The 14,298-nt window shown below is 40.0% G+C and overlaps 1 protein-coding gene across 4 annotated transcripts in view; it reads left to right on the plus strand.

Annotated features, from left to right (window-relative positions):
- b4galnt3b (beta-1,4-N-acetyl-galactosaminyl transferase 3b) overlaps window positions 1-14,298 on the plus strand; it is a 174,587-nt gene that overhangs the window by 127,278 nt on the left and 33,011 nt on the right. For all 4 annotated transcript variants that reach the window (XM_048549108.2, XM_048549110.2, XM_048549107.2 and 1 more), the window contains 3 exons: window positions 3,584-3,662; window positions 9,080-9,146; window positions 9,681-9,824. In XM_048549108.2, the coding sequence (XP_048405065.1) occupies window positions 3,584-3,662; window positions 9,080-9,146; window positions 9,681-9,824 (290 nt within the window). The remainder of the gene's footprint in view (window positions 1-3,583; window positions 3,663-9,079; window positions 9,147-9,680; window positions 9,825-14,298) is intronic.

A 14,298-nucleotide genomic window follows, 5' to 3' on the forward strand; every position in this document is an offset into this window, starting at 1 on the left:
ATGTGCTAATACGTTAATCTAATGGCAGTGTCCGTCTGCTACTTTCATTTACTCTAATTCTGTGAGGCAGCATACTTAGCACTTAAAAATTAGGCAATACATGATAAATGATCTGTCAAAATGGTGCATTTATGTGAAGTGATGTGTATAAAATTAACACAAATGCTGATGTACAGAGTAAGCCAGTCTCCTCTGCTTATAAGCACATTTCTGTTTTTATGTTCATTGTTAGAGAACATGCGTGTGTGTGTATATACCTAAAGTCCTTATTTGTGTTGTTTTGTTTTTGAGTTTATTTTACACCCTCAGGAGGGAAAAGATGGTCTGCTACTATGGCACTGCAGATCAAAGGATACGAGTCCAAACCAAACACAGAAACAGCTGGAGAAATTCAACAGGTTTGGCAACATCTGTGGAAAGAGAGCAGATTCGATGTTTTGAGTCCAGTGACCCTTTTTCAGAATTAAATACCTTCTTCTATGTCCTTTACCAACACCCACCCCACTAAAGGACCTGTCATGACATGGGCTGCTTTCAGCACAGCAAACCCATTTTCATCTAGTAATGGTCTCCATTATCAGTTTTTCTTTCTCCCAGGCTTACTATCATCTTTCCCTTTGACTGCCCAACTCTAGTTCTCTTTTTTCCTCTCTAAACTCCATTTCCACCGTTCCATTCAATCCATTTCCCAACCCCTCACCACCATCTTCAGCAAATATATCAACTTTTCTTCAATATCCTACATACAGTTCTAAAGAAGGGTCATTGGACTCAAGATGTTGATTCTGATTTCTGTCCACAAATCTGCCAGACCTGCTGAGTTTCTCCACTTATTTCTGTTGTTGTTTCAGATCTTTGGCATCCGCAGTTCTTTGTTTTATTTTAATTTGCGTCTATCCTCTTCGTGTGACTTCCTGCTGCCACCCTGTATTACTGTGAAGTCACTAATCTCACTAAAACTTCACCTTCACCCCAGTTAGGCCCCTTCAGTCAGTCAAAATTTGCCAACTGCTGTCATCAGATCCTTCTCTCAACCACCACATTCGAGGATATTTTCCAATTGGAAGAAAAAAAGTAAAACCAGACTGAAAAAAATGAATAAAGAGGAAATACAGAAACATCCACCTCCAATATTTACTTTGTTCACCATGCACTATCTACAAGATGTTCTGCAGTAACTTACCAAGGGTCCTTTGACAGCGCCTTCTCCAATACCTGTAAGCTTCCCCCTCCCCCGTACTAGAAAGACAAGAACAGTACTAGAATGGGAACACCGCCACCTGTAAGGCTCGCCCTGCCCCAATCCTGATCACTGCTCCTTTCCCGACACTAGGACAATATCCTGTAACTCCTTTCGTGGGTCCCCAGGACTGCAGCAGTTCAAGAAGGCAGCTCACTGCTTTGTTCTCTGGAGCAATTCAACATGGACAATAAATGCTGGCCTTATCAGCAACATTCATATTGTGTGAAAGAATGTAAAAATACAGAAATAAAAATCATCAACCCATTGCAAACTACTCCCATTTAATGTAAAAATGTATTTAGTATTCTTAAAAGTAGTGTCCCTCAACCCCACAGAAAGTTATCATCTTCCCAGCTGTAAATCTCATATCCCTTCCCTAGCCATATTTTGCCATTCTGTCCAGTTTGCCAAGAAGAACAGAAAAGCAGAATATTATTTGAACAGAGAGAAATTGTATGTTATATACCAGAGTGATCTGAATGTTATTGTCCATGTTAGATTAGATTCCCTACAGTGTGGAAACAGGCCGTTCGGCCAAACAAGTCCACACCACCCCTTGAAGCATCCCACCCAGACCTATCCCCCAATAACCCACACACCTCTGAATTCGACAGGCAATTTAGCGTGGCCAGTCCACCTAACCTGCACATCTTTGGACTGTGGGAGAAAACCCACGCAGACACAGGGGGAATGTGCAAACTCCATGCAGACAGTCCCCTAAGCATGGAATTGAACCCGGGTTCCTGGTGCTGTGAGGCTGCAGTGCTAACCACTGAGCCACCGTGCTGCCCTAAATATTTCATTTTAATGAGAAGTTGAGGTGCAACTACAGAAAATAGTCAAATGAAATATTAGTCTTTACTGAATTGGGGATGGCATATGTCACCTAAAAGGATGGCAGCAATAGTTGCATGGAGCCACATCCTGCAAGTTCCTCTCCCATCCAGACACAATCCTGACTTGAAGCCATTTTGCAATTCCTTCCCTAACATTGGGTCAAATGTCTGGAACTCATTACCTCGCAGCACTGTGGATTAACCTCGTGTTATGGACCAGACCAAACCCCCTCAAAATATTTTAAGAACGTAGCCCAGACCCTAACCTTTTCTTATTTTAAAGGTAGATATGAAGTGTGTGTTCTGGGTATGATAATGACTGGTCAACCTACTCGACGTTAAGCAAAACACAATTTATTTAAACACTGCAGTTAAAATACAAACAAAAGGAAGAGGATTTTAGAATAACTTAATTATTATTAATTAATTAATTAATTAATTAATTAAACATTGGCAAACTTAACAAAATCATAAATACAGTATCTATTACTAATTAACTTTTCCAATGTTGTAACATCCCATAAACACACCCCTTGGCAAAAAGGCAAATTTAGACACAGATTCTTACATGCAGTTCTCCAGCCTAGGAGGAAGAAACATCAAGAGAAAATTCAGAGTGTAGCAGCCAAGAGACATTCACTGAAGCTCCAAATCCTTTGAGACTCCAAGATAATAAAGTGTGGGGCTGGATGAACACAGCAGGCCAAGCAGCATCTTAGGAGCACAGTAGCTGACGTTTTGGGCCTAGACCCTTCATCAGAAAAAAAGTTTCTGCGTCTAAAGCTAACACAAAACTGGAAACCCTGGTCTGTGACAGCTGGCCACACCCAGGCTGCTTCCATTCTTCCAACTTTTCAAAAAAAACACTCCAAAGCCTCACAAATTGTTTACATAAGTCATCTTCAGGAGCCAGTTCCTCAACTCTGCCTTATAACCTCTCTACAGAAAAATGCTGGGACAAAATAACCTTTTAAAATGACAGCGTTGTCACTCTAGACCACAATGACTGCAACATTTCAAGAAAGTGTCTAACTCAGGTATGGTCAATCAATGATAATGGGAACTGCAGATGCTGGAGAATCCATGATAATAAAATGTGAGGCTGAATGAACACAGCAGGCCCAGCAGCATCTCAGGAGTTGTGTGTTCATCCAGCTTCACATTTTATGGTCAATCAATGCTGGTCTGGCCAGGAATGACCTCCTCCCCTGAAATATTACCACAAGTGGGCCCAGACCTTGAGTCCTGAGTAAATTGTTGGTCTCCTTATTTGTCGAGAGATATGCCAAAAATGAAAGTAGTTTGGCGGAACTTACTTCAACTTGAGTTGTGGGGATCTGTTCCAATACTTAAGTTGTGATTTTCCAAAGACGTTAGCAACTAATTTCTGTACTAAAGCACTGACATATGATGCACTGGTATTTATACACCGTGATTAGTTGTTTCCTTGTATTTTTAATTGTGGGTCTTGAGTCAAACATTCTTTCCTATTTCCTCTCTGTAGGTTGTTATCCTTTAAGAAATATTACTTTGAGGTACTGCACAAACAAAATGCTCAAGGAACAGATCATATAGAAGTTGCAGTAAGTATTTTTGAATTTTTTAATCAACTTTGAAAAATTTATTGCGTTTTCTCATTTGTAATAGTTTCCTTTTAGAGTGCATATTTTACTTCCTGTAATAGAATTTAGTTTAAATCTTTGTTGCAAAATCAGGGTTTATACCGTAGGCATAGTTTGTTGCTTCCTTCATCAAATGAAATGCTTGCGATTAGTAAAATGCTCACTCATAAGTAGTTGTTATTCAGAATTCTCTGCTGTACATTTATGTTTCTAAGTAATTCCATTTTTCCAATTGGGCTGAAGCATGAAAGAAAAAGACTCCCAGGTGATTTACTGGAGGCCTGTTTTGCTGAGGATGGAGGGCACAGTTTAAGTCTGTTCTGAAACTGTACTTTACATGTGGGAGAAGAGTGTGTGAATTTCAGTGCGGGCAATCAGGAGAACTTCGTGCAATGTTGTGAGCTCCCACTTTTCGAAGATTGATTGGCCTCTTCTAGGATGGTTATGTCCATAATGAAGGGAGGATTCTTGTGAATCAACGTAGCCACTTTATACCTCTTGAATGAATCACAAGCTGATGTTTGACTTACCCGGTCCCCTGTGGGATCAGTATGTCCTGAGGGAATGATATGGCTGCCTCCAGAAAGTTAGTGCTTACTTGCTTTGTTTTTGAGATAATTTAGGAGGTTTTTTTTTGCCCACAGTTTGACAGATAACTGTTAGTTAGCCAATGTGGGGATTGAGTTAGTTTGCAAGGTAGTTGGTTGATCCTTGTGTCCTATATAGTGCCTTAAAGGGAACAGTCTGACTCCTCTCCCTTTACCTGTAACCTAAATGTGTACATTTCATGTCTGCTGAACTGTACTAGAGGTAGATTTTCTTCATGTTTCCCATTCTCACTCTCTTCAAGATTCAACTTTTCATTCCATTTCATAAATACCATCTCTCTCAAATATGCGGTAGTAGAGTTGAGTAGGATTGATTTTGTATTTTATTTAGCCACATTTTGCACAGTTATGTTTTTTTTCTTATTTCTCCATGGGATGTGGGTAAAGCTGGCTATGCCAGCATTTATTGTCCAGAAGGCATTTCAGTGTGAACCACATTGCCATTGGACTGGAGTGTCATGTAGACTAGAGCTAGCAAGGATGGTCAATTTCTTTCTCTAAAGGTTTTAATGAAGCAGTGAGCTGATGAAATTGATTGCTAGGTCACCATTAGGTCAGCTTTTTAATCCCAGAATTTTACAGAATTTAAATTTCACTCTCTGCCATTGTCAAATTTGAACTCATGTTTTCAGAACTTTTGCCTGGAGTTCTGGGTTACTGGTTCAGTGACATTACCACTGCCACACTGCCTCACCACTTGTTGATAGGTGAATCTTGTGAATGCCTCCTTTCAACTGTTTCAGACACAACCAAGTTGTTAACATGCAGTTTTCCACCCTCACAGAGCTGCTCTCCTCATTGACATTGTGGATCAGCATCTGGCAATTTTTCAGACAATTGATCGATTCATTGTAATTTCCCACCAGATGTTTTTGCTTGGTTCTCTTTCTCTTGTTCCACACAAAGCTCTCTGTGGATGTTGCATTTGTTTTAGTGGATTCTTTTGCAGGAGCTGGACAACGCTGGTTAATGCTTCTTTATTTTCTATCTCTTAATTGTCCTTGAAAAGGTGTTGGTGAGCTGCCTTCCTGAACATTTGTTGTTTATGTGATATAGTTACATCCACAGTGATGTTCGGGAAAAGTTCCAGGTTTTCAACCGAGCGACAATGAAGAAACGATAATTGTGTTCCAAGTCAGGACAGTGTGTAGCTTGGACAGGAACTTATAGGTGATGGTGTTCCCATGCAGCTGTCCTTTTACTCCTAGTGGTAGAGATTGTGGGTTTGGAGGATGCTGTTGAAAGGGCTTTGGTGAGTCACTGCTGTGCATCTTATAATTGGCACATACTGTTACCACCATGCTTCAGTCTGTCCTGAGAAGACAAGATTATTTTCTGTAAGTTCTGTTGCACATCCATGTGTAATTTCTTAGAATGCCATTCCACTAACTATAGGGTTAGTTGCTGACTGTGTCATTATAAGAGCATGCATTGAGCTGGTAATGTGATAATGAGTTGGTGTTCTCATTTCCCTTCAAAAGCTTTTCTGGCTGAGTTTCTTCACTCCTCTTAAGGATGTTGTTCTGACCTAATTGTTCCCTGGGCAACAAGGTGAGAGTATTGCTGCCTTGTTGGAAGCAGTGGGTTGAATGTTGGGTGAGATTGTACACTATTATTTGATAACTACTCAGAAGCAAGTTTGAAATTATCAAAGGTTTTACATATATATAAGGATTTAGGAGGTTGGCAAAGGTTGAGTTGTGTCTCTGATCTTGGGAAATTATTATCTGTTCTGGAAGTCAAGAATTTAAATTACAAAGATCCTTGGATATCATATATCCTTGACAATTTGAACTTCTGCACTCAAACCTTCCTATATAATTCCTATTATACAAGCAGTAGGAGTTATCTGAGAATCTCTTGAATGGACTGGAGTGATTCATTTCTCTTCAGCCTGCGAGTACCGTAGATTTGGATATTATTGCAACACTTCCCTCTAAGAACCTTGTGGTTAGCATGTTCAGACGGCAGCAGTTCAAGAAGGCAACTCACCACCTTCTGAAGGGCAGCTAGGGACTGGCACAAGTGCTGGCCAGCTAGCGACGTCAATGACCTACAAGTGAATAAATTTAAAAAACTCCTAGTTGTTAAGATGCATGATTTTGTACCTCCTTTCCATCTGTACAAAGGAAATTTGGGCCTCTATTGCCTTGGTTCAATGTTAATTATGGAACACTACATGAATGTCTGGATTGGTTCGGAGGAAGGTTTCAGTTAGCTTACCAACTTCAGCCTTGATCGCTGAAGTTTTCTGTGGGATGTCCTAAAATAAGGTAGAAACTTTGGAACAGGAGTAGACCATTCAGCGTGTTGAGACTTCCTCATCATTCGGTTCAATTACGGCTGATCGAACAATCCAATGCTGTTATTTGACAAACTCCATAACCCTCTATGCCATTAGTAATCAGAAATCTATTAATCTCTACTTGAAACATATTCAAAGACTGAGCTTCCACAGCCCTCTGAGATAGAGAATTCCAAAGGTTCACTCCTCTCTGAATTTATAAAACGATCTCCCCACCTTCGACCAAATTCCCCTTATTTTTAAATTGTGACTCCATGTCTAGATTCCCCAGTCAGGGGAAACATCTTACCTGATGAAACCTGTCTATCCTTTTCAGTATTTTGTAAGTTTCAATGAGATCACCTCTCATTCCTCGAAATTCTGGAGAAATTTGTCCCATCTAGCGGAATCTCTCTTCATAGGGCAGTTCGATCTTTTAGAAACAAGCTTGATGAACTTTCATTGTAATCTCTCAATGACAATAATATCTTTCCTAAGAAAAAGAGATCAAAATTCCATGTACATTTCAATTAAGTTGCTACATACATGAAGCAAGACTTCACTATTCCTGTACTCAGATCCTCTTGCAATAAAAGCTAATATACCATTAGCCTTCCTAACAGCTTGCTGCACCTGCATGTTAGCCTTCTGTGACTTATCGACATGGACACCTATGCCCGTTTGTACATCTCTACATTCTAACCTTTCACCATTTATGAAATACTCTGCACATCTGTTTCTCCTACCAAACATTTTAATTTTCCATTCTCTGTTTTGGTGGTAGGGTAGAGTAGGTAGGGATTTGATGGGTGTTCAAATGGGCTAGATCTGTCATTATTTGGAATTCAGCTCAATTGTTTTTATAGAACTAGTCCTCTTTGGATGAAGTTGGATTTTGCCGCAGCAATTCCAGAGTGGGAATCAGACAATTTGGTATAACTTTGTTGCAAGCAATGGGACCTGTAATTCTTCACCCAGGCTGCCATGGTTTTCACTGGGGCCTTTAGGTTTCTGTGGGGAAAGTATATCTGTCAAAATGCCTCTTAAATGCTGTTATTGTATCTGCCTCCAACATCTCCTCTGCAGTACATTCCAGGCACTCACTACTGTCTGTGCACAAATGAACTTGCCTCACACATCTCCTTTAAACTCAACCCCTTTTGCCTTAGACCTACATCCCCTAGTAATTGACATTTCTACCCTGGGAAGAAGACTGCAGCTGCGCCTCATAATTTTGTGAACTTCTATCAGGTCACCTAACATCTTTTGATGTGCAAGTGAAAACAAACAAAGTTGGTTCAATTTATTTTATAATTAATATCCTCCAAGCCAGATAGCATCCCGGAAAACCATCTCTATATCCTCTTCAAAGCCTCCTCATCTTTCTTGTAGTGTGGTAACCAGAACTGTACACAATATTCCAAATATGGCCTAACTAAAGTTTTATACAGCTGCATGATGACTTGCCAATTTTTAAACTCTATGCCCTGTTGATGAAGCCAAGCATGTCACATGTCATCTTGACCATTTTATCTACTTGTGTTGCCATTTTCAGGGGTCCTTGGTCTTGTACACCTACATCACTCTGTATGTTGATGTTACTAAGGGTTCTGCCATTTACCGTATTGTTCCCACCTGCATTGGATCTCCCAAAATACATCACCTCACACTTGTCCACATAACTTGTATCTGCCATTTCTCTGGCCACGTATCCAGCCTGTCTACATCGTGCTGCATCCTCTGGCAATCCTCCTCAACATCCACAACACCCCCAATTTTTGCTGCATCTGCAAACTTACCAATCAGACTATCTACATTCTCCTCCAAATCATTTATTTATATTATGTATTACCCTTACTTACTGCAAGGACTCGGGAGAGGGTGATGAGAGTAGGGAAGAGGGTGGGGGAATGACAAGAGTTGTGAGTGAGGGTTTTGAGCAGGGTATTTGGGTAAGGAGAACTCATAAATGGGAGACTGCTGATGGAAAAGAACAACAAAGAGAATCTGTAGCTGAGAAAGGCTGTGAGCGGGCTGGTCAGGTACGGAGACAGTAAGCAAAAGAGATGAGTGGCATAAATATTTTTTCACACCAAACTGTAGTGAAGTTATAAGAAAATGTCACATTGCTCTGAACGTTGGAGTGGTGTCAAATTTGTTGCAAAATGGTGCTGCTCATGTATTGAGATGCAAAGACGTGCTTAGGCACAAATCCAGACGCTAAGTGCACATACCAGCCCCATTATGACAGAAAGAAAAACAACAAAGCAGAATGACTTTATATGAAGCAACCTAAAACAGGGACTTACTGCAGAGATCAGCCAATGCCCTGAAGTGACAAAGCAGGAAAATAATAACCTTGTTGGCAGCTGGCCAATGCAGCAGAGGTAAGCTAGTTCATCTAAAGAATTTGGAGGGTGGAATAAAAAGGCAACATGCTAATTGTCATTAATTTAAGTATCATATTTATTCTCTGTTTTCTGTAGTGGCGACTTCATAATACTGGCCTTAAATTCGACATTGTTGATTCAAAGCATATCTCACTTTATGTTAGTAAGTTACACACTTTACTTCTATTTGTAAATTATACATTTACTTTTGTATTACTTAGAATTATGATAAATTATTAGAACCAACTCAGAGTGTAAAGAAGATAGCAATGAAGTTATATAAAGGAGACAAAACCTCTGAGTATCCCAGAGACTGACCTGAAATACAGAGAAAGAAACTGTGATTTTCTTTTAACATACTCAGCTTTTGTTTTGGTTTTAACCAGAAAGTAACTGTTTAAACTTCAATTGGAGTAAAATGCACAGACAAGTTTATTAATAATAATGAACATATTTGTACTTAACTTTTTACTGCTATAAATAGTCCCCACGTGCCAGTTCTCTACTCTCATACAATTATTATTTGCAGATCTAAAGGAAATTTTGGTAAATGACAATAAGCTAAACTTGCAACTGTTATTGTGTTACTTAATGCTTTTCAAAAAATTAAATGAGAAATGAAACCTTCAACATTGTGTTCCTCTTTGAACAGAATCTCACTGGTGAAGTTTTTTTTATAGTTCTCTTTCCATTCCAGACGAGTCACTGATAAAACTAAATGAGGTTCAGCACATTCCACAGTCTGTAGCAAGCCATAAAAAGAATTTTGGCCAATCCAGCTCACGCAGAGACCATCCAGCAGAAATGCTGAAGTATGACCCTCGCGACAGTTTTTACCAATGTAAGAGATCTCTCCAAATGTCGTTGTTGTTGTTGTTTAGACAAGATGTTATGTTAGGATGACCAGTAGAAAATGTTCCTGATGCTGTCAGGAGATCACTGAAAATTGACAAGAAGCAACAACCCTTATTAAACAGCAAGACTTCTAAATCATGACAGTGCTCACACTTGCTGCTTAAGTATTTTAGTTGTTAATTTCGCAGAGCATTTGTCACTTCTGTTATGATTACAGCTAGAACGAGTGATGCAATAAGATGATTCATTGAATGCAATTTTTGTTCAATTGTCCATTTGCAGCCAAATGAGACGATATTTGCCAAATGCTGTTTTGCTGGAAAAATAAACTTACATTTCCACTCCAAGATGCATAATGTACCAACACCACATGGACTGCAACCTTAGATGTAGATTTGTCGCCACCATCTTCTCAAGAACAATTAGGGATGAGCAGTAAATAGCCAGCAACACCCACATTCCATACATCATTTTAAATAACTTCTTGACTGTTCTTCAGTGAGTTTATCGATGAGTGTAGTAGCTTGTTACTCATGAGATGCATCACATTCACTCCCAATCCAAACCTTTACAGACATCCATGTGTGTATTTCCAACAGAAGTCATTAAATCACAGTCAACAATGGAAAGATTTGATTCTCCCTTTTGTATTCGTATCAAGTGAAACTAGTTGGTATCAAAAATAAAGACTCATTCACTAGGGTACAAACAAGTGGTTTTAATTTTAGTTTTAAAATGTTGCCTGTAGGCATTATTGTTTAAATGCAAATCAGTGCTTCTTGTTATGGTATCATATAACTTTAATAAACTTAGTCTCCGGAGCAAAAACTGGTTATATATGTTTTTCGTTGTTGTAGCGAATAATTCTTTGTCACACCTCACTGAGGAAGCAAGCTAGAAATCAACCCCTGTCATTCTCAGAATTGTCACAAAAGTTAAAGATTTTATAAAAGGAAGCAAAATTCCCAAATTTATCTGTCATTTAGGTTAACAGAAAGCCTGGATCAGGTTCCCAGACTTTACAAGAATTTCTACTTATTGCAGATAAACAGAGACTAACTAAAGAATTATGAATCAAGAGCTTATAACTACTAGTTAAAACTCTAATCCTCTTACAAAACTTACCCCTCTACACAAATGTACAGGCAGATTCAAAGATAAATGGGTGGAGGGAAAGACTACAAAGACAGTTATCAGCCCCTGTCCACAGGTTTCGCTGAGATCATCCATTTTGTTTGTCAGGACTTATAGCTCCTCAATCTTCCTTCTCCAGGAACTTTCATTTGTTTTCATAAGGCCCAGAGCAACTGGTTCACACTTATGAAGTCTCTGAATTTTTGTTGAAAACTAAAGGCTACAACAACTGGTGAGGGGAAAATAGATTGGCTTTGTTTCAGCTTGAGATGTTTTCTTACTGGAAAGGGTAGCCACTTCCTTTTCAGAGATCTGATACCTTCTCACCATAAATTCACACCCACAAGCTGTGCAACCATCTGGGAGCCCTGTCACTCCGTTGTTCGTAGATAGAAGGCCTTTATCATCAATGGTGTGTGGGCTGGTGACCAGTTAATCAGCTGCTTGTTACCAGCTGAAACTCCCTTCACCCACACCCCCTGGCTAAAGCCCATCTGCAGTAACCTCCCCCACTGCTTCAACAAACAGTATTATAAACAGCACTCGGAATGAGTGTCAGCTAACTTGCTTCTAAGAAGTGCAGTCATACTGTCCACAATCCTTAGTTTTCCCCATTTCTGTCCACAATCAAAAATACAGAAAGTAGAGAGAAACAATATTTAATCATAGAATCATGCAATACAGAACAGGCCCTTTGGCCGGTTGAATCTGTACCAATAAATCTACAATAGTCCCAGCACTTGACCCATAGCCTTAAAGTTTAAACACTTCAAGTGCTCTTCCAAGATAACAAAGTGTGGAACTGGATGAACACAGCAGGCCAAGCAGCATCTCAGGAGCACAAAAGCTGACATTTTGGGCCTAGACCCTTCATCAGAGGCTGCTTTTGTGATCCTGAGATGCTGCTTGGCTTGCTGTGTTCATCCAGCTCCACACTTTGTTATCTTGGATTCTCCAGCATCTGCAGTTCCCATTATTAAGTGCTCTTCCAAGTACTTTTGTAAAGGTTGTGAGGCTATCTGCCTCAAGTACCCTCACAGCTCATACATTCCAGATCCCCATCTTCCTTTGGGTGAAATATCTTTAATTCTCCTCTAAATCTCCTGTCTTTCACCTTTAAATAATGCTCCTGTGTCATTGACCCTTCAACTAGGGGCAACAGCTGCTTTCTAGCCACCCAGCCCATCCCCCTCATAATCTTCTATGCCTGTATCAGGTTCCCTTTCGACCTTCTGTGCTCTAAGGAAAACTTGATCTTAGTCCCCTCTCTCTTCATAGCTAAACTGCTCCATCCCAGGCTACATCCTGGTGAATCTCCTGTGCACCCCTCCAGTGCAAACCTATCGTGCGGTGGCCAGAACTGCACACAGTACTCCAGCTGTGGCACAATTAAAGCTTTTTGTATGGCTCCAACATGACTGCCCTACTCTTATCATCTGTGCCTTGATTGATAAAGGCAAGTGTCCTGCATGCCATCTTAACTACTTGATTGACCTGTCATGCCACCTTCAGGGATCTGTGGAGAAGCATCCCAGGATCCCTCTGTTTTTCTGAGCTTCTTCATGCTGTGCCATTTATTGAGTAACCTCTTGACTCATTACTTCTTTCAAAGTGCGTCACCTCCCACTTATCAGGTTTAAATTTCACCTGGCACTGATCTGCCCATCTGACCAGCCAGCCTGTAACCTCTGAGAACTTAACACTTCTTCCTCACTTTCATCCACAAATCTTTGTGTCATTTGCAAGCTTACATATCATTTGCCCCCCACATTATTACGGATATCATATATTGAACAATAAGTGACTTGGCACTGATCCCAGCCTTTTACCACCACCATCTGAGTCTTGCGAAATTTGGATCCAACTTGCCAAGTCACGCTGGAAACCATGTTCATTTACATGTTCCAAAGCGTTAAAAATAATTTCCGAAATCACTTTTTATATAAGCAAAAACAAATTTCAAACAAATAAATAGGAAACAACTGCTTTAGTGAAATAATGAAATTGTAGCATTTATAGTTAACGTAGAAGATACTTACTGCTGACTGATTTAGGGGCAAGTTCAAATTGAATGCTTACTTTACTGAAATTTGAGACCCTTCCAAATAATGCTATAAAATGATAGGCTTATGTTAGCCCTACAATGATTTGGTACAAATGTACACCAGAGATATGCCATGTTCTCCATGACCCACTTGTATTTCACATAATCACCCCGATAAGAAAGGAAGCATTGTGGTATACACATTTCCTGTGCTTTATATGTTATAGTTACGCTCCTGTGCTGTTGATGCCATATCTAGTCTACATCAGTTATTAGTTGTTTGCATGTACATTATAAATACCAACATGTTTTCCCTATCAGAGAGATTAAAAGATTCTTCCCTGTTTCCAGTTAACTCATTTTTTTTATTCTCTGTTATTTCCTGATCAAATCACTTGTGCGTTACATTTGGATGTGTGAATTTATAGGCTGTAAAGAAGTTTATGCACCCTGTACACATCAGACTGACTCTTAAGAAATCAAATTTAGAAATGGGAATAAAAATGGAAAGGGCTGAAGAAACTCAGCAGGTCTGGCAGCAAATGTGGGGAGAGAAACCGGCTTAACATTTCAGGGACACTTCTTTGGAACTGAAAGGGGCTGAAACATGATTATTTTTATGCTGTTGACAAAGGAGCACCATCACCATCGGCAGGTTTGATAACAAAGTAAAGGTTAGAGCTCAGAGAACGGAGTGCAGCAAATCCCAGGGGAGATAGGTTAGAATGGGTGAGGCAGGCAGAGTAGTTAATGGTGCTGCCAACATGCTGACAGTTGTCAATGAAGAAGCTAAGTACAGTGGGAAGACAGAGGGAGGGTGGAGAATTGGAGATGGGTGAAACCAGTCCCTGGATTGGAGACAGAAAGACAAATGTGACAAAAAAATGAGTTCCAGGTCATACTGTTCCTGAAATTTATTGAGGTGAGCATGTAAAGCGATGAAACAAAGTCCTTTGCTGAATGCAGATTATTCAGCATCAGAGAGGGAAAGGTCGGAGGGTAACGACAAGAGGTGGGATTGGAAGAAGTGATGGAATCTGAGCAGGCGAGGAGAGGTCTACTGAGGGTTCACAAGAATGAAAGGTTTGTCTTGTGAGGACCAGGTGATGACTCTGGGTATGTACTTGATGGCGTTTAGAAGAATGAGGCAGGATCAGATTGAAACTTACAGAATACTGAGAGGCCCGAGAGCGGACATGGAGAAGATGTTTCTGCTAATAGGAGAGAATAAAGCCCGAGGGTACAGCTTCCTGGTGAAGAACGACTCTTTAGAATTGAGATG

The sequence above is a fragment of the Stegostoma tigrinum genome, chromosome 18, assembly GCF_030684315.1.
Source record: "Stegostoma tigrinum isolate sSteTig4 chromosome 18, sSteTig4.hap1, whole genome shotgun sequence".
Lineage (NCBI taxonomy): Eukaryota > Metazoa > Chordata > Chondrichthyes > Orectolobiformes > Stegostomatidae > Stegostoma > Stegostoma tigrinum.